Consider the following 19,949-nt stretch of genomic DNA (forward strand, 5'->3'; position numbering starts at 1 on the left):
GGATCGGCTGAACGTCATTGTCACCGTGAGCGCACTGATTTCAGCGGTGCTCATGCAGCCTCTTTGTAAACTCAAAACAAACAAACAAACCTTTTAAAAATGTGACAATACGCGTTTTAGCCGAGTTGTTTTTAATAATTCAGTGCTCCTTTTCTCTTCCCGTGACCCAAGCCCCGCTCAAGTGGATGCCTACCATGCCAAAGCTCGGGCACCCCGCTGCCTGCTGAGCTCTGTGCGGATTGCGTGCACGTCCTGCGCAGGCCGGAGAGAACGAAAAAGACAGACTTGCCGGGCTCGTGGCGAGCAGCTTCAGCGCCGCGCCGCCCTCCTCCGGGCTCTCCCCGCGCTCCCGCCCTCCCTCGGTCCCGCCCCGCCCCCGGCGGCGGTTCGGGGGTGGCGGCTCCTCCCGGCAGTGCGGTAGAGCGCGGCCGCCATTGCATCGCGGCTCGGCCGGGCCTCCGCCCGCGGCCCGGGAGGACGGGGGGCGGTGCGGCCACCCGCGGGCGGCTCTGAGGCGGCCGGAGCGAGGCCGGCCCCGCGCCGTGGCCCCGCGCTGAGCGGCGCCTCGGGGCCGGCCTAGCGCTGCCCCCTGCGGGCCGGGCATGGGCGGGCGCTGAGCGGGCGGCATGGAGGCCATCTGGCTCTACCAGTTCCGCCTCATCGTCATCGGCGACTCCACCGTGGGCAAGTCCTGCCTCATCCGCCGCTTCACCGAGGGCCGCTTCGCGCAGATCTCCGACCCCACGGTGGGCGTGGATTTCTTCTCCAGGCTGGTGGAGATCGAGCCGGGCAAGAGGATCAAGCTGCAGATCTGGGACACGGCCGGGCAGGAGCGGTTCCGGTAGGGCTGCGGGCGGCACAAAGGAGGGCCGCAGGGCCGTTTATTTACGCCCGTTCGTTTCTGCGGGGCTAAAGCCGGGGCGCGGCCCGGCGGGGCGGCGCGGAGGAGCGGGCTGAGGGCTGGGGGATGCGGGGCTCCGGCTGCGTGCGGGGTGCGGGTCTGCAGCTGCGGCGGATCCCGCCGTCTGCAGGGCAGGGCGGTGCGGGGCTCCGGTTTGGGGGTGAGGTTGTGAGAGCGTGCCCCGAACCTCGGCTAATCGCGTGGGTGCGCTTCTGTTTTTCGCCCATCTTTGACCCGCTTTCCTCCCGCTCCCTCCGGAAGCGCTTTCCTTTCTCTGCGTCTCCGCACAGCATCGCGGAGCCGCGCTGCCGTAACGCTTCCATTCACACACCGATGAACGCTCCCCGCTCCCGGTCCCCCGCCTCCCTTCCCACCCTTAGCGCTGACCCCAGGCCCGCGCTCGGTCCTTGCACACGGACAGGCTTTTTGCTGAGGCCGGGAGCCGCTGCTTTATTCCGCTGGCTGAGAGGAGGCACCGGAGCGCTCGGTTGCGTCAGATTCCAAAACGCGGCTGTGTGCGATCCCGCGCTTGTACCTCTGCTGTGAGGAGGGGAAGCTGTTGGACACCTCTGTTTCCCATCTTTAAAATGGAGGGAAGTCTGGGGCCCCCGGGGCTGCTTGCTCTTCTTGCTGGTGCCTGAACCTGCGTGTAGACGTGGTGACAGGCGACCTTCAGCACAAGGGCAGCAGCGCTCAGCAGCAGCAATGCGAGGGGCAGGAGGGTCGCTGGCATAGGAACACATCCTGCCACTTGGAAGTGCCCTTGCCTAAGTGCAGACTTAAATTCCCAATACGAAAAGCAAACCCAGCTACCTTTACGGTATACTTTCAGCTGTGACAAAAGTCTGTTCTGCATTTGTCCCTATCAAATCCAGTCATGTGTTGTACCCCATGAAGCCGGTAGCTCCTGGGCTTCCCCTGCAGGCTGTTCTGGTAAAAGGCAAAACACTGCTAGCACTGGGGTAAGCTGAAGGTGTGGGTGCAGGCAAGAAGCATAGCAGTGCATGTGCTCTCCAGAACCATTACACTTGTTTGTCACAGTGCAAGGGATTTCTTAAGAAGGAAATTCTTAGGAAAGAATTCTGGTATTTCATGGAGTTCTCCATTTTGAGCATTTGCAGCTGCTTTACTGTAAGTTAACAGCTGTCCCACGATGAGGAAAGCATTGCCATTGCCTTGAAGACACTGTGATGGTATCTGCTAGTCTGCATCTGTGCTGCAGTTTTGCTCTTCCTGACTGTTGTTGTGAGTTCTCTCACTCTCCATCAATGAGAAGCTATTCCTGTGCAGTCAGGGCTTAAACTACAGTTAAGCACGTGCCTCTGTTTTGTCATCTCGGCCCCAGAATGGTGCTCTTTGGGTCAGCGTTGAGGCTGTTTTGGAGTTGTAGAACAGCAGGGTTCCATTCTTCCTGGATCCAGCAGGTTGTGCCCTTCTCAGGTTGCTCAAATACTTGCTTCTTGTCTGAAACGTGACATCATGTAATGCTAACAGAAGCAAAAGCGTGTGCAGCCCTCGCTGGCTGGGAATGTGTACCAGCACCTACAGAACAGCTGTTCCCTTCCAGTGAGAGGGAAGGGCTGGGGTGGGCGGTGAGGACCCCAGGTAGAGCCAGGGAGAGGAAGAAGTCCTGCACAGAGGCGGTGCCTTTGTGTTCAAACTTGGTCAGAGTGGGTGTGAGTCGCAGCACTGTTCTGCTGTGGTCAGGAGAGGGACGGGAAGAGCTGGGCAGGAGTCTCATGGGGAATTGGGCAGTGAGGCGCAGAGTGAAGGCAGCGTAGCATGCTTCCTGCAGATCGGTAAGGAGATGTCTGTGGAAAGGCACCCAGACCTTCACCTAGTTTTGCCTCAGCGCAGCGCTCTGTTCAGATCCTGTCATGTCTCTCAGAAGTACCTGAGGCACTGCTGATGCTGGCAGGAGCAGCCAGGGCTGGTGTGCTGGCACACAGGAGAAGCAGAAGTGCCTGTGACAGCATGGGGGTGAATTCAGAGTGCCAGTGTCTGTCTGCAGCTGGCCACAGAGCAAACGGCAGAGCTGATTCCCTTGTTCCCAAATGTGCAGAGCTGTTCTTGTCCCTGGGCCAGATAACTGGAGAGGAGAAGTTAGCCAAGCCACTTTTTTTTTTTTCTTTTTTTTTTTTTCCCTTCCTTCCTTTTTTTTTTTCCTCCCTTCTCCCTCCCCCCCCTCTGCCCCCCGTTCTGGCTTTCTTCAGTTGGATTTTCACCCATCATTGCAGGACTTTTGATAAAGCAAATCTTAAAAATGCTGGTGAATCATTTCTGGGGGTAGCTCTGCAGGATAAGCACACTGCAGGGCAGAATAACCTCTAACAACAGACTTGTCTGGTGGAGGAAGAGTCATCCCAAGGTAGACGTAGTGGTGCTTACATTTTCCCAGAAGAAGAAGTTCAGGTCCCTGTGTAAGTTCTCCAGGGACTGAAATCGATGAGTGCTTCTGGATTTAGAACTAATCGGTGACTTTGCAGAAACAGTACAGTTTTACTGCTTCTTGTTTTTTCCATATGTAGTAGCTGTTAGACTGTAGCTCTGCTCAGCTCTGTGTTCTCTGTAGACCTTTGTTGGCTGATTTCATGTGCTGCTTCAGGCTGCCTCAGACTGTGGAGAATGCTTTCCATTTCTCAGTCTGAGGGTCTGCGGGACCTTTTGGGGTCTTTTTAGGGGCACAGCTCCACCTTCTGCCTTCTGATCTGTGGCCTCTCTCTTTGCCTTTTATGTATCTGCCAGTAGGTGTTTGGCTCCTTTAAGCTGCTACAATGCTTCTAAACCAGTGGGGCACCCAAACCATGCAGAGTACTGACTTGGTGTGGTGGAGGCTCGTTAGGCCAATGGCAAAGAGAATATAGAAATCTGTGATAGAGAAGCCAGAAATGGTGGTGAAGTTATAGCAAATCCATGAGGCAGTTACTCAGGGATGAAGTTTTAAGCCAAGATTAGATGTCTGTGAATGACAAGATGTGCAGAGCACAAGTCAAAGCAGCGAGATGTGACTGAGTGCCATTCTCTGTCCTGTGCTCTGCAGGGTAGTCAGGGTAGCAGAAATGCTGCCTTTTAAAGCAGAGGCTTAGGTACAGAAGTGCTACATTGCGATTAAGAAAAGAGAATCAAAAGAAACAAGCAGGAAAAAAAAAAAGTGAAGCTTGCTCTGCCCTACCTCCCAAATAGCAGTGACTTACATGTTTGCTATGGATCATTTTTTTTGCAGGTCCATCACCAGAGCCTACTACAGGAACTCGGTTGGTGGACTCCTCCTCTTTGACATTACAAACCGCAGGTCCTTCCAGAACGTCCACGAGTGGCTAGAAGAGACCAAGGTGCACGTCCAGCCCTACCAGATCGTCTTTGTTTTGGTGGGTCACAAGTGTGACCTTGACACACAGCGGCAAGTCACCAGGCACGAGGCTGAGAAACTGGCTGCTGCATATGGTATGAAGTACATTGAGACCTCTGCTCGGGATGCCATTAACGTGGAGAAGGCCTTCACTGATCTGACTCGAGATATATACGAGCTTGTTAAAAGGGGGGAAATTTCGATCCAGGAGGGATGGGAAGGGGTAAAGAGTGGGTTTGTCCCAAATGTAGTGCACTCTTCAGAAGAAGTGGTGAAATCAGATAGGCGGTGCTTGTGCTGAGCTCTTCTAGTGAGAGAAGTGATGAACTCTACTAACCAAACGTACTTTACTAAGTGAACTCAGTGTGCCAGAAGGGAGAGCAACACTCCCGTTGTAAACAGCCTCCCGCAGTTTTTTGGATACGAGAACAGACCCAGGGAATAAATGTTCTGTTCCATACAACTTTTCAGAACTGGAGGCTATAAACCTAACAGAGTGAGTGAGGGTGCATGTAGATTTTGTAATGAGACAGCAAGCAGAAGTGAGGGACAGCAGAAGGGGGCAGAGCACACAATTAGATCTGAATGGGCCAGCATGTGCCACAGTGCTGTAGTGTCCTGTTTTAAGTAAATCTATAGCGCCATGCTGGGTGCTGAAGCCACAGTATGGACAGTGCTGTAGTATGAGAAGCAGCAGAGAGAAAGATGACATCTTAGTTTGCATCAGCTGCTTATTACCAGGAAGGTGTAAAGGCAGCATGGGTACCATTCCTTCCTAAGGCCAGTGGCATAGGAAAAGTTTACTGATGTGGTATGCATACTTCTGAATTTTTTTTTCTTACATTCTTGAACCTAGTTCAATAGTCGAGTACTCTGTGGCATTTAAAGAGGAAAATAGTAGTTATTTGATTGGTAATTACAATTCAAATGATTTCCCCTAGTGTTTTTCATGCTGTAAACTGGGATTCTAAGTAGCAACGCCTGCTGCATTAGTAATTATTCAGTACATTTTTAAACTATTTACTGCCTCAATGTGTACCTCAGTGTACCCTCAGTTCAGGGCTTTCCAGTATAATTAAGTGATGAGGAGCATAAAGAGAAAAACTTGTGCTCATCTGCTGTATTTTGAGGCTGGAGTATGGCACCCAGGTGGGACACACCAACATTTGTCTGCTAACAGCACTGTGCTGATGTTTCGGGTGCCTTGTCAGCTGGGGCCACAAGGAAGAATGGAATGAAGTTGGGCAGGGCAGGGGAAACTTGAAAAGCTTAACTAAGGTGCATCGACAAGGTGAGATTTGCTTTTAAAGAAGTTGAATAGCATGGAAAGCAATGGCTTCCATCACTATCTGTTGTTAAAGTGTCATTTTCTTTCTTGGCATCTGTGGAAGAAGAGAACTAGAACTGAGGAGGAGGAGCACAGAAGTGTGTGAGCAGGAGGAAAAGGAAAGCCCCAAGACAAGCTCAAGAGTAAAATTTGTTTTCCTCCTTGTTTTAATTTGACAAGAGATGATCCATATCAGGTTGGTCATTGCGGGTGGAAGCAGTTGTTAAAAAGGCTGTATGTGGGTGGCCATTTTCTGGGCATGCTTTGTTTCTTCTAAGTTTCAACCAGCTTTACAGTTGCAGCAGGGTAACCTGTAGCAAAGTTCAACCTATTTAAAACAAACAGAAACAATAGTGACCTTTTTACTGGAGTTTGCAAGCTTTACACACCGAACTATGGGCAGGAGGGAGTAGGTAAAAACCACAGGAAGCACCTGGTGTTTGATTTTTAGGCCTCTATGTAGAAAAAAAGATACTTGTTACAGCTTTTTTAAGCTACCTCCATCTCAGACAGTGTGAGTCCTGAGTGCTGTTGAATTCGTACTGACTTCCCAAGCCTCTTCTCGTAGTTTGCAGTACTTGTGCTGGTCCGTATGAATTAAAGATTCCTGTATATAAAAAAAGAACTCACCTTGAAGTTGGATTACATTTTCATTTGAGTACTCTTGGAACAATTTCAGTTCCTGAGCACTGCAGGGGAGCAGCAGCATTGCAGCTGCTGGGAGGGCACTGGTAGCAAATGAGAGTGAAGGAGGGGTGGCACTGGCCTAGCACCTTTCAGTAAGCTGCTTGCTGCTGCAGAACCCGGCCCATCTTGGACAGGCTGTACCTACACTGAGATCCCTGTGCTAAGGCCTGCTGAACTCCAGGCACTCGGTGGTGGTCAAGCTGAGTAACCTGAAGGTTCAAAAAAGAAATCTCTTAAAAAATCTCTTTCTAGGTAAGTGAAGCTGGAGAAGATTGATGCAGAGCACCACAGGAGCTGGGCTACCATGGGCTCTCTACCTTCAGCTTCTGCTGACGCCAGTGGGGAGCACAAGGTTTGCTCAGACTGGGACTGCTAGTCCTGTTCTCACAAAGACGAGGGCAAACAGGTATGAAAGGGTCAGTTTTCTTATTCTTTCTTTCTTTCAAGGTCTGGCTATTCACAGGCTGTGGCTTAGGTTGCCTTGCTGACTAGTGGCTGTCCTAAGGGCAGAGCTTGAAAGCTCCATTACAGGCAGGTAAAACTTTAAAAAAGATCAGTTTTAGCAAGAGTAAAACCCATGAGCCTCTGTGCAGGAAAAGCTCAGTGTTCACCAGACAGCTGCTGGTTTATTTAATGGCTTGGACATTCCGCTTCTCTCTCTCAGTCTTTCTGCTCCCAGAGGGAAATTCCAGGAAACCTAAATAAGCACGTATATTCAGGACTTCAGAGTAAGTACTTGATTTACAAATACGTGTCATAATTCTGAAGAGAAACAGTACAGAAGAAAATGTATGCAGTCTTAACTACTTAGAGGTAATAAATGGTTATATTAAATGATAGATAAATCGTTATATACATCTTTTTCTAACTCCTTGCATTTTTTTAGGCAGCTTACTAAAATATAGGAAATGTAGATTCATCTGTACAAAATTTGGAATGTTTTTTCTAAGATGAAGAACTTATAGGATATGCTAAGCACTCTTTTCTAACAACTGGTTTTAACGCTTTGACTTCTGATGCAAGAGGGATTTAGAGAAATCAAAGATCATAACTTTCCACAGGATAAAGGTCAGGAGCTCTTTTACTCTAGGACAAAAAGAGAAACAAGAAAAGCTAACTTAAAACAATCTGCATGCTAGATTCAAATTGCTCTGAACCTCCAGAATAAAAACATACTATACACTTTCCTCGCTTTCTGTTATGCACTGTAATGAAATGTGAAAATAATGCTGTATTTAGCTGTCTGTATGTGACTGGAAATATGCTTGTACTTAGCAAAATGGTTACTATGTGATACTGTGAAATTTAAAACTTGTAAAGAGACTGTTGGTTTTTTTCCTTCTCCCCTACCTGTTCCTTATCAGTAAGCTATCTCATACCTGTACCGCTTCTGTACAGCAGCCCTAACTGGAAATCTGGTATGGACCAGCTCAACAATAAACAGGATCTTTGCAATGGCACCTGCTGTACATTTTTCTGTAACGGCCACTGGATCACATCTGCACAGCTGGGTGCTGAGAAAACCAGTGCAGCTGTAGAAGTGTCAGCCTGCTCCTTGCAGTAGCCAAAGGAGCCATAGCCCCTCCTGGAGCTTCGCAGCAGGCGGCATTTGGCACACTGCAGAAACTGTTCTAGCTCCTGTATGAGACCTTTCTGTTCTTAATCCAAGCAACAAAAATTTAGCAGTAAACAACAGGGCAATACTGGATGAAGAGCAGTCATATGGAAGCCAGAGTTGCCTATGAATTTTTTAACTTTGTGCTCAGCAAATAACAAAACCCTCTATTCAAAACCAAGAGTTGGGTGTTATTCCAAGGCCAGCTCTCTCCCTAACAACCTGATACATTTTGATCCTGCTGAGTGCTTGCAGTCCTAATGCTGCCTCCCCCCTCACACTAATACCCAGCATTAGGTCATTGGGAGCTGCGCACAGTAGGGTTTTTTGATAGTGCATAAATGCTTAACTCATCATTTCATTGTGCACAACAAAGAGAAGCAATTGCTGCCTTAGGACCAGCTAGAAAAGCAGTGGTGTGGGGAAGTGCTTTAGCCTGCTGGGATCTCATTAATCCATATAGAAGAGAAAATTGCAAGAGAAATCAGGACGTTTGCAGCTGCCCTTCTTGTCATTCCTGATGCTCTCAGAAAGAGAAGCACAGCTTCAACCAAGCATAGCAAGGGGTAGAGATAGATACATGCTAGTCAGATAATGCATTGGTTTAAAATTCTCTCTCCTAGCCAAAGACACTAGAAAAAAAACAGCACCTCCCTGCAAATAAAGGTGTGAATGAGCCCAGTCCAGGAATGCGTTGTGAGCACAGCTAAGGACTTACCTCTTTTACTCCCACCCCTACAGCTCTTGCTGATTTTCAGCCACAGCGCTGTCAAATCAATTGCTTCTGTTCACAAATTCAGGTGTGGTGACTCACAGCCCCCATTTCACACACACCAGTATCCAGCTTTCCACAGCTGCTTCAACTTCTCACTCCCCTGCCCCAGTGATGAGATGGAAACATAAAATATGATACCTCAAATTCATGACTTTCCTACAAAGAAAGACGCACAAAAACTGGTGTTTGCCACAATTGTTTAGTTTTACTATTTTAATATAATGAAATAAAAGTACAAAAACTTTACAGGTATGTTGTTTCTTACATGAAATTCCAACAGTGAACATTTGCATTTATTTTGCAGCAAAACCTGTACTCTTAGAGAATGTGCATATTAGCCACTGACATCACCACTGAGCATTTCATTTTAGACAGAAACTGCAGAGGTAAAAGGCAACAATCTCGCAAGGCTTCGTAAGAACCAAGAAAGTATTCCACCTGTTAACACCAGAAGCCAGACTGCAGTCAACCATCCTTATCTAATACAGGTTTCACCACCTGGGAGGCTGAGTGTGAAGACATTTGAACGACATCTTGTCTAAGGGATTGCAAGTAGGGTTTGTTTTTTTTCATTTACAGGCTGCCAGCATTTCGGTGTCCTTGATCAATACGTTTGCAAAAGTAAGCCATGTATGCACGTGTGTGGAAAAAGAACAGGGTGAGAGCACCTGCAGACTTGACATAACTTGTGCTGTTTACTCCATTTAGCATTCTTTTCTGAAGACAAGTCACAAAGTGTTGTATGTAAAGTGCTGAGAGTTCGGCAACAGGCAGTCAACTAACATAATTATTAAAATCAAGTTTATCCACAGTGGAATGCTTGTATATTGGTGCTGCCAAAGAAGTAATTGACTGAGACAAAATCCAGGACTTTGCTGTGTTTGTCCTTTTTCCTAGGATATGACAGCTGCATGTCTTCCCAGCCCACGCTGACTTTAACTTCATCAGCTGTACACAGAAATGAAAAGTAAACCCTGCATGACCTTAACCTGCTAACATGCTGTCAGTTTCATACATGCACCCTCACCTTTTCAGACAAACATTCAGGCAGAAATTTACTTGTAGCAGACTGGTCTGATCCAAATATTATGTCCTTCGCTGGACTGTGGTATCTTTTCAAACAATCTATACTTTCTTGAAGCATGCATGGAACCAAATTTTGAGTTCACAAATAAATAAAATGTCGCTCACCATTAGTTTTTATATATTTTACCATTTACTGCACTGCTTAAAGTAACTCAGTCCCTTAAGAATGAATTTCAGGGGTGTTTAAATTAAAAATATTTTGAAATTGAAACCACATTTAAAACTGGCAAAACTATGCTTTGTTTTTGGATGGGTCTTCCTTGTTTCTTCTCTTTACATCCCAATTATAAACTCTAGCCATATCTGAGGGCGTGGAATTAAGGAAACAGAAGTGTTCAGTGGAAAGAAAAAAGGGGAAAAGCTGGATATCCTGTTGATCATACATACTTCCTTTAACTTGCAGCAGTCTACAGAAACCTTTTAATGAAAGAGTTGACGTGCTGCAAAGCCTTAACTTACAGGCACGTCAGTAACTCTTAAGAAAGTAAGAAGAATTGGTTTCACTTTGAAATGGTTGCCTGGCCACCTGTTCACAGCACTGACCCACTCTTCCAGCTCACTCTCAGTCCAGGCTTGCAACCATCACAGCAGATCTCAAACAACCTTTGCCACATCCAGCCACCAACCTGCCCCTCCTCAGCACTGAAAACACAGTTATGGTTCACTGCTAAAAAAAAAAAAAAAAAAAAAGTCCCTGGAGTGTTAAGAATTTTAATGACAGCAGGTCCAAGCTAAAAGCATGTCTGGAAACAAGTAGGTACCTGTACATTACCTTCCACATCACTCCTGCGTATTAAAAGGATACTGACTTCTGTAGTGGTGAACTGATCCCTAAGAAAATCCAGGTCTTCCTCTAGAGAATCAAGGTTTCTTGTGGCTGTTGACAAGTTCTTCTCTAGCAGAGCCTGAGCTTCATCAATATCATATTCAAGCATCACGTTGGCCTACACAACAACAATAAAAAACAACAGAAAGATTCATAGAAGCTTTTACACTTGCACTGTAAGGAATAAGGCATAGCATAAATATTTCAGACTGTTTATGGATCATCACATTAACACTGATGAGCTAAGGCAAGGTTCAGGGCAAACAATGTCAGAAGCCACTTGAGGCTCCACCACTTCAGTAACAGTAATAAATCCCCCCAGTGACTTGGAAAGAAGTTTTCCTCCTCCTTCTGAGCAACAGGGGATTTCTGTATATTGCATTCAATCTTTTATGCCAGTATCTCATCTCCACCACATCTGAAAAACAAGACACTCCTCATTCCTTCACAGCATCTCAAGTGTCACACAGCTCTACAAACAATTCTTGCTGCATTCAAGATTCACCTCAGGATCTATGCAGAATACAGACAAACAGCCTGGTGGCACTGCTTATTAACAAAAAGTATTACAAGATATAATGTGTATGAAAGTCCAATCTGGCATCATGGTGGTTTTTAATCAGTAAATTTCAGCAAGGAAGCCACCACGTAAAAAAAAGTGGAACCAAATGAAGATGCACCCATGTAGCTTTGTTACATCCAAGAATTGTGTACTGAACAAAGCCACACAAATCTTATTCAGACAAGATTGCAGGGAATGCAATGCAGAGCTGCAAGAACTATATATGCAGTGCTTGCTTCTTTTTTGGTTGTTTTTTAAATAACTGCAAGACAGTTTCTGCAACAGTAGTGATATGCATAGCCCAGCACAGAGACTGTAAGCAACAAGATGGATAAAGAGCTAAAGGCCCAAGAAACCCTAAGTACGACTAATAAATCATTTGTGGTGCTTCACGATGGCTTTTCTGTATGAACCAAGATGAACTTCCTCTGATACTGTGATAAAAGAAACCTGGTACACCCTGAAAGTCAATGGTTGTGAATTCTGAAGTTACCTGAAAGCAAAATGTAGCAGACAGAAATCTTCTGTTTTTACAACAGAAAAGACTGCTGAAGTTGTAACTGCCAGACCAGCCAGGATGCAGTGCATACCAACAACGCTGCTGCTCTGTGTTGCGTTTGGCAGCCAGCATGTGAGAACACCAGGGATTTACAAGTCTCAAAATAAACATTAGCAGGTTATCTCTACAGATAACGGGGCCTCTGCTCCTGAATATCCCAGCTTGATATTATTTTGGTACTTAGAAATGTGATTCAAGCTCTGATCCCACCAACCTAGCACAAATTCCACTCTAAAAGCTGGCAGGTACCTCTGAGGAACCCAAACCCCACCCTTCCCCAGAAAGCTTGCATGAAACCAAGCTAAATACAAATAACAGGGAGAAGACCAGAAGTTAGTTCTCAGGCTGAGTTGTTTTGTTGGGCATATTCATTCCAGTGCCAAGCAAGGTTGCCTGGTAATGTGAAGCACAATGTGATAGGGAAACATTCACAAATACACTTTTTTGATAAAACAGTTCAGCAAGATTACAGTTCTCTGTCATTTTACTATGTTCAGGCACTAAAAAAAATTGAAAACAAAACCATAAGAACTCCACAAGCATATTGAAATATTGCTATGTTTGCTGCACTGAAACGACACAGCTTTCCTTGCACACATGGAGAATTACACTTGTCCCAATCAGGAGGACAGCTGAGCCAGCAGTGAACCCCATCTTCTGGAAATAAAGTCATATAAACCACTTTACTTACCCCCAGCCACAAACAAACTTTGTCTGTAGGAGGAACTGAAGCTTTGCAGTAGAGATTATCTGCCAATAAAAATCGGGTTTCCATTGGATTTGTGGATTCCTTAAGAGAAATGATAAAGCTTAACATTGACATTTTCACTGGAAACTCACACAGAAGAGACAAAGTTTACAGTAAGGAGTGCACTTTTCTGCTTTTTTGCCACTGATACAGTATTAGCTTGGGTGAAACTGCATGTATGTTTACTTCAACATTGAAGTGCCAAGACTAAGGCATTCTTTAAAGTATTTAAAAGCAACGTGGAAATCTCTATAAGGGTAAAATCCAAGCTTAGCTGCAATCTACACGCTATCGAAGGGATGCTTGCATTACAAACGTTACTGGTTTTGAACAAGCTTTCGGAAAGTACTACATACCTTTAAAACAATTCTGTTATTTACAAAGGCATATTAAGTGTGCTCTCCAAAACATTTCTTGCAATGTGTTCTGTTAGGGTGGAAAGGCAGTTAGCTTTTCTCATACTCGTTAGATATTCAAAATAGTTTACCTTTTTCTTCTGCATGTGTTTTAAAATTTCTAATGTCTGTTTAATTTCGGGAATCTGACCTTTTAGCCTGTGAATTAACAACAGTCATCATTTATTATTTTACAGACACAAAGTTTCCTAAACAACCGATGAGCTCTATTACACAATTCAACCTCCGTTTTAAAACTCGATGCCCTGAACAAACAGCTTTCTGAGCTTACAAATGCACATTTAAAAGATGAAGGCAGGTACAGACACCTCACGTACAGCTTCCCCAGCCCCCAGCACGGGCTCAGCAGTCCTACAGCGAGCAGAGCACGCAGCTTTCCAGCTGTGACACACACTAACAACAAGGTGCACCTGCTGGGCATGTTTTGGTGTATTTCTGGTCCCCACAGGGCAGAGGGAAACCTCCGCAAAAACAGAGATAAAAACCATAGCACTCAAAACAAGTGTAGAGCTTTTGGCCTTAGAGGCTCCGGACCAAATCAGCAGTACTGTCATTTCTTGTGCATGATTCTCAGGAAGGAAAGGAAATCTGTTTCTTTATCCTGAAAGTACTGCCAATATCAGCTCTCTTAAAACCAACTTTGTACTTCTTGGGATATTGAAATTAACACAACTTTATTAAAAAAAAATTGAACCGTGCCAAACATTTCCCAGTTCTGCACAAACACAACTTACCTTCGTTTCTTCTGAGCAAGGTTAAGTTCCAAAAACTTATACTTCTGGTACTGCTCATCCAACTTCTTCAGAACTACATCTGCTGTCTCGTTTCCGGGCTGTTTCATAAAAGAATCCACGTCTTCCTTGAAGGGGAGAAAAAACCCTCAGCGTTACAAGAGCTTTACAGAAATCCTCAGTATCATCAAGTAGAGAGCTGCATCGAAGATGAAAGGAGTATTTCACAGCCCTATTTATTGATGCCTTTTTAGCAGCAGCATCAGCCTTGCCAATGCCAAATGAAGCCCAACAGGAGAAGCCCTCAGACCAGGGCTAACTTTCAGTTTCCCGTATGCAAAGTGAGGATGGCGCATCCCTGGTTTCTCAGATTAGAGCTGCGTAGGATAAGAGCAACAAAGCAAAAGGGCCAGGCTGAGCCTGAGCCAGGCCATGTGGTGGCAGAGAGAGGCCAAGGGGAGAAAGCCGTGCTAACAGCTCAGTGCAGCTTTGTGCTAATAACATGTCTTCCCAAAGGCCTCCTGCAGGCAGCAGAGCCACAGAAAGCCCTGCAGGACAAAACAAGCCAGGCCCTGGGAGCAGCACCTCGGATGGCAGCAGGAGCAGCAGGACGCTGACCTCTACCAGCCCCAGGAAGCAGCCCAGCTGCCTCAACCCATGCTGCAGCCTCCTGAAAGGGGCGTGGGCCAAGGGATGGGCCACAGCTTCTGACCTGACAGCAGCTACCTGCATGCAATGGCCTGAGGAGCACCTTCAGTTGCAGTGCCAGCAAGAGACACAGCTGCCTCCTAGAACCATAGAATTGCTCAGGTTGGAAAAGACCTTCAAGATTATCAAGTCCAGCCTAACCATACTACCCTAACTCTAACAACCCACTGCTAAATCATGTCCCTGAGCACTGCATCCAAACAATTTTTAAACACATCCAGAGATGGTGACTCAACCACCTCCCTTGGCAGCCCATTCCAGTATGACCTACAAAGAAGTTTTTCCTGATATCCAACCTAAACCTCACCTGGCACAACTTGAGGCCATTTCCCCTTGTCCTGTCACGTGTCACCAGTGAGAGGAGACCAACCCCACTCTCACTGCAATCGCTTTCAGGTATTTGAAGAGAGCAATAAGGTTTCCCCTCAGTCTCCTCCAGACCAAACAGCCTCAGTTCCTTCAGTCTCTCCTCATAGGCCACATTCTCCAAGCCCTTCCCCAGCCTTGTTGCCCTTCTTTGGACTTGCTCCAGCACCTCCATGTCCTTTCTGTACTGAGGTGCCCAAAACTGAACAGAGCACTTGAGGTGAGGCCTCACCAATGCTGAGTACAGGGGCAGGATGACTTCCCTGGTCCTGCTCATCACAGCATTCCTGATATGAGCCAGGATGCCACTGGCCTTCTTGGCCACCTGGGCACACTGCTGGCTCATATCCAGCTGACTGCCCATCAGTACACCAAGGTCCCTTTCCATCAGGCAGCTTTTCAGCCACTCCTCCACAAGCCTGTAGGTTTGCCTGGCGTTGTTTGTTTGTGCAGGACCTGATACTTGGCCCTAAACTTGTACAGTCTACCTTGGCCTGTCAATGTAGTCTATCCAGGTCCCTCTATAGTGCCTTTCTACCCTCTGGCAGATCAACACTTCCTCCACACTTGTCATCTGCTAACTTACTGAGAGTGCACTCAATCCCCTTATCAAGATCATTAATAACGATGTTGAATAGGAGTGGCCCCAGTACCGAGCCCTGGGGGATGCTGACCCTGACCGGTTGCCAACTGGATCTAACTCCATTGACCACAACTCTTTGGGCCCGGCCATGCAGCCAGTGTTGCAGCCAGTGTTTCACCCAGCAGAGCGTGTGCCCATCCAAACTGTGGGCAGCCAGCTTCTTCACCAGGGTGTTGTGGGGGACAGTGTCAAAGGCTTTACTGAAGTCCAGGTAGAACACATCGACAGCCTTACCTTCATCCACTAAGCGGGTCACCTTGTCATAAAATGAAGTCAAGTTTGTCAAACAGGATCTACCATTCATGAACCCTTGCTGACTGGGCCTGATCCCCTGGTTGACTTTTAATTCATCAGTGATGGCCCCTGAGATTATCCATTCCATAACCTTCCCTGGCACCGAGGTGAGACTGACAGGTCTGTAGCTACCAGGATCATCTTTCTGGCCCTTTCTGAGGACAGGCATCACATTTGCCAGCCTCCAGTCCACCAGGACATCCCCGGTTAGCCAGGACTGTTGAAGGATGATGGAGAGTGGCTTGGCAACCACATCCGCCAACTGCTCAGCAGTCTAGGGTGCAATCCATCTGGCCCTATGGACCTGTGAGTGTCCAGCTTTCAGAGCAGGTCCAAAACCATCTCATCATGGATCATGCAGGGCTTATTCTGTTCCCCATCCCTATCTTCCAGTGCAAGGAGCTGTGTGCCCATGAAGCAACTAGTCTTACTATTAAAGACTGAGGCAAAGAAGGCATTAAGTACCTCAGCCTTATTCTGATCCTTGGTCACTGTGTTTGCCTCTGCGTCCAGCAAGGGATGGGGATTCTCCCTAGCTCTCCTCTTACTGCTGATATATTAATACAAATATTTACTGTTGTCTTTCACCTTAGTGACCAAGTTCAGTTCTAGCTGGGCTTTGGCCTTTCTAATTTTCTCCCTCCACAGTGCTCCTGACAGAGCCTGCAGCAAAGCCCAGTCTGAAAAGACAAGGACAAGACCAAACATTGCAAAAACTTGACTGGAGATGCTCTGAAACAAAACTCCCTCTTGTGGAAGCAATTCTGCTTGTGTAGATCACTAGGGAACAAAAAGGCAACACTAAGAGTGTTGTTTAACTCCAGGGAAAGCCAAGTTAGCTACGTGCCACATGATGCTTGGGGAGCCATGAAAGACTACAGAGCAGCTTGGCCTTTATCCATGCCTATGAAGCAGTGTGTGCCAAAAAGGCACTGAAAAACACCCTCCAAACAGAGGTGATTCATGAAACACTCTTCAAAGCTAATGCTGCCCAGACAGCATAGGAGGTTGGGGAACAAACAAATCACAAGCAGGTCTTTACTGCAACAGCACACCGTTTTATCACTGAAGCCTATTTTCCGAAGAAAAAAAAACCCAAACAAAACGTTAATAAAACCCATACTATCATAACTACCTTGCCACTTTGAGCAACAGGACAGCACTAAATGCTTCTTAATGCATGCTTCGTTCGGATAAAGTTAAGCATGCCCCAACGTGTACGTGTATGTGCTCAAACATCGCCACTGAAGAGGATCTCTTCTGCAGAGACCATTCTGGATCTGATAAGAGCATCTCTCAGAGACAAGGACTGGGATGCCAGTTCGTAAGGCTGCAAAGAGGCAGAGAGTCAAGGCACAGCCGGGGCTCCAGTCAAAGCACCCGAGAAACTGGAGACGTGTGCAACACACACAGAACCACAGAACAGCGCCGGGTGGAAGGGAGCTCTGGACATCATCCAGTCCAAACCCTGCTACAGCAGGTTCCTTAGGGCAGGATGCACGGTAAGGATGCCAGGAAGGTTGGGACACGTGCAGAGAAGGGCAGCGTGCAGCCGGTCGGGCAGCCTGCTCCAGCAGAGGCTCCGCCGCCCTCCAGGGAAGGGAGCCGTGCGACAGACGGCGGAGGAGCCGCACGCACCGACACGCGCGTGGTGCCCCGGCCCTCCGACAGCTGGGCTCGGGGGCAAAAGCTGGCGAGACGAGACGAGCCCGGAGCTTCTGGCCGGAGCACGAAAGCACCCCGACCGCCGCTTCGAGGACGGCCGGAGGAGGCAGCGCCCCGAGCGGCAGCTCCCGGCACGAGGCCGCGGCCCCGCACGGCGCAGCGCTCGGATACGGACCCGAGCAGCCCCTTCCAGACAGCGCTCGCGACCGCCGCCCGCCCGCGCTCCGCTCGGGGCCGCGCGGCCCTACCCGCTGTGCCGAGGAGGCGCAGCGCCCGCCGTCACGGAGCGGACACCCGGCCGGGCAGCGCGGGCGGCGCCGCGGAGACCCGCACCCCGCAGGGCGGGCCCGAGGCCGGGCCGCGCCGCCCCCCCGCGCTCCCCGGGCCGAGGGGACCGCCTCGCGGAGCCGAGCCCCGCCGTCGCCCGCGCCTCCGCCGCTCACCACGAAGACGGCCTCGGGGATGCCGAGCGGGCCCCGCTTGCCGCCCGCCGCCGCCTCGCCGCAGCCCGGCCCGCTGCCGCTGGCCGCCGCCATCTTGGAGTACCGACGCCGCGCGCGCACGCGGCCCGCGCCGAGACGCTGCAGGCGTGCGTCAGCGCGTCACTCGTCATCGCGTCAGCGCCGCGCTCGGAGCGACGGGAGGCGGGGCGCGGCGCTGGGCGCGAGCGCATGGCTGCCGCCGGCCGAGAGCGCCGCCTGCTGGCGGAACACCGCCACTGATTGGGGGAAAAGGGGCTGGAGAGCAGCGCTGCAGAAAGAGATCGCAGGGTTGTGGTTGGTGGCGCATTGGATCTGAGCGGGCTCACAGACCTATCATGTTTGGGCCCCCCAGCTCTGTGCCATCCCCTCCACCGCCCCTCCCACGAGGGTGACTTGAATAAGGCACACCACCACATTCAATTCACAGCGTAATAATCAGGGTTTAGGAGACAGAGTTGGTTTGCATCCAGATATTTAGAAGAGCAAGTAATCTTAAAGTAATCATCTCAAAGTAATCCAAACTTTTTAAATTTTACCTGCAGATCTAATTTTTAAGAGCACTTTCTCCCATATTCTCCCTTAGGCTGATATCTTTGCTTTTTTTTTTTTTTCCTCACCAAGATGACTCTAGTGGTCGTAAACCTGCCTATACTTTTGAGTATCGTCCTCTGACAAACTATAAACCACTCTTTGTAGTTTGTGTGGGATTTCTGAGGGACAGAAGAAAAACTGCCAATCAACACCTTCTGTGGTACAGGCAGCAAACCTGTGTGCCCAGCACAGGCCGTGCCCGGGCCCCTCCCCAGCCCCAGGGTCTGGGCTGCATCTCACACCGCAGGGCAGACAGCAGAGAGCGGGGCAGGCCCTCAAGAACCAGAAAGGAGAGGAGATGCATACTATCTTGACATGCGTTTGCCATTTTATTGTTCAGCATTCTTTGGTCATTGTCTTTTCCTTGGCTTGCCTTCCTGGAAGCAGAGTCCTGATGGAGCACCTGAACATTCCTTTCATCTTTGCGTCCCATGCAAAGTCTTCTGCTTCCACAAAGCGGCAGCTGCTTCTGTAGCTTCTCAGGCAGCACCTGGAGGCCACAGGGAGCACTGGTTCTTGGGAGCAGCTCCACAGAGCATGCCAGTCCCAGTCCAACCCTCTTTTTCAGGGTGCACTATGAGGCCGCATGGAGCTTGCTCATAGCCGCCTGCTGCACTCCTGCTGTTGTCCTGGCTCAGGAGACCAGTGCCAGTCTTTCTCTTCTCCTCTGAGCTCGAGAAAGATGAGGGGGAAGGATGAGGGATGTGAAAGAAAGGGAGAGAGGGAGCAGCAGCATGGGCTCTCGGGTAGATGCTGACTCCTCTACACCCAGATGAAAAGTGAGAGCCCCTGGAGCACTTTTCCCACACCCCACGACTTCCACAGGCAAGCATGGTCTTATAGCACCTGCACAGGCCCGATGAGGGCGGACCCACCTCCATTGGTTCCTCCTCTGGAGGTAGGCCCACCTCTATAAGCTCGACATTGCTCTCCACGGGGTCAACCTCCATGGGTTCAGGCTCTAGCTTGCTGCTGCTCTCCCACTGGCAACGCCTCTTCAGTGGAGAAGGAATCATCCTCCTCCACCACAGCTCTCACCACATACAGGGAGGGAAGTCACAAGCTGCTCCTTCTGACAGCAGAAGACTGGCTGGAAAGGCATAGATCTCAGATGAACAGAGGTTCCGGGCTCTGGGTCCCCATATTTATAGGGGTCCAGGAGGGAGGTGGCTCATGAGATCCCATAGCTGTGGCTTGGTGACCCCAAGAATGTCCCATGATGACCAAAACATACCATTGGGAGAGTGGATGCCATGGGCTCAAAGTTGCCCTGGTGCCACTACTGGAGTTCCACAGCCCTTTATTTCAAACTGGTTCTTTGAAGTATTTTTGTACATGACTCCAATAAGGATATGAAAGTTCCATCAAAAAGCAGTGTGCTCACACGATGCTGAACTGGAGGAGCACTGACTCCTTGGGATGGGTCAGCCCTGGCTCTACACACTGGTCGGGGGGAGAAGGGGCTGGAGAGCAGCACTACAGCAGGGATTGCAGGGTTGTGATTGGTGGCACATTGAATCTGAGTGGGCTCTCAGACCCACCGCATTTGGGGCCCCCAGCTCCGTGCCATCCCCTCCACTGCCCCTCCCACAAGGATGACTTGAGTAAGGCACACCAC

The 19,949-nt window shown here is 48.8% G+C and overlaps 2 protein-coding genes across 13 annotated transcripts; one reads left to right on the forward strand and one right to left on the reverse strand.

The window, feature by feature from the left end:
- Nucleotides 1–377: 377 nt before the first annotated feature.
- RAB39B (RAB39B, member RAS oncogene family) lies at nt 378–9,850 on the forward strand. Of its 11 annotated transcripts, none has more exons than XR_014885068.1 (4): nt 378–841; nt 4,125–5,773; nt 6,712–6,799; nt 6,929–7,724. XR_014885068.1 is itself a non-coding variant. In XM_085230978.1 (3 exons), exons 1-3 carry the CDS (start codon nt 627–629, stop codon nt 6,522–6,524), a joined length of 444 nt encoding a protein of 147 aa, XP_085087104.1. In that variant the 5' UTR covers nt 378–626; the 3' UTR covers nt 6,525–7,724. The 11 variants fall into 11 exon arrangements, 3 of the variants coding, with proteins under 3 accessions (XP_085087104.1, XP_010713688.1, XP_085087103.1); XR_014885069.1 differs by having other exon boundaries at nt 379–841; nt 4,125–4,345; nt 5,642–5,773; nt 6,517–7,724; XR_014885070.1 differs by having other exon boundaries at nt 379–841; nt 4,125–4,345; nt 5,642–5,773; nt 6,712–7,724.
- On the reverse strand, nt 8,840–17,882 carry VBP1 (VHL binding protein 1). Of its 2 annotated transcripts, none has more exons than XM_085230976.1 (6): nt 17,702–17,875; nt 13,586–13,710; nt 12,923–12,989; nt 12,379–12,477; nt 10,546–10,684; nt 8,840–10,043 (listed from the first exon to the last, which is right to left on the reverse strand). In XM_085230976.1, the coding sequence occupies exons 1-6, from the start codon at nt 17,792–17,794 to the stop codon at nt 9,973–9,975; spliced, it is 594 nt and encodes a 197-aa protein (XP_085087102.1). In that variant the 5' UTR covers nt 17,795–17,875; the 3' UTR covers nt 8,840–9,972. The 2 variants fall into 2 exon arrangements, with proteins under 2 accessions (XP_085087102.1, XP_085087101.1); XM_085230975.1 differs by lacking the exon at nt 8,840–10,043 and adding an exon at nt 10,057–10,407 and having other exon boundaries at nt 10,513–10,684; nt 17,702–17,882.
- Nucleotides 17,883–19,949: the final 2,067 nt, after the last annotated feature.

Source organism: Meleagris gallopavo, chromosome 9 (genome assembly GCF_905368555.1).
Source record: "Meleagris gallopavo chromosome 9, MGAL_WU_HG_1.1, whole genome shotgun sequence".
NCBI classification, from domain to species: Eukaryota; Metazoa; Chordata; class Aves; order Galliformes; family Phasianidae; genus Meleagris; species Meleagris gallopavo.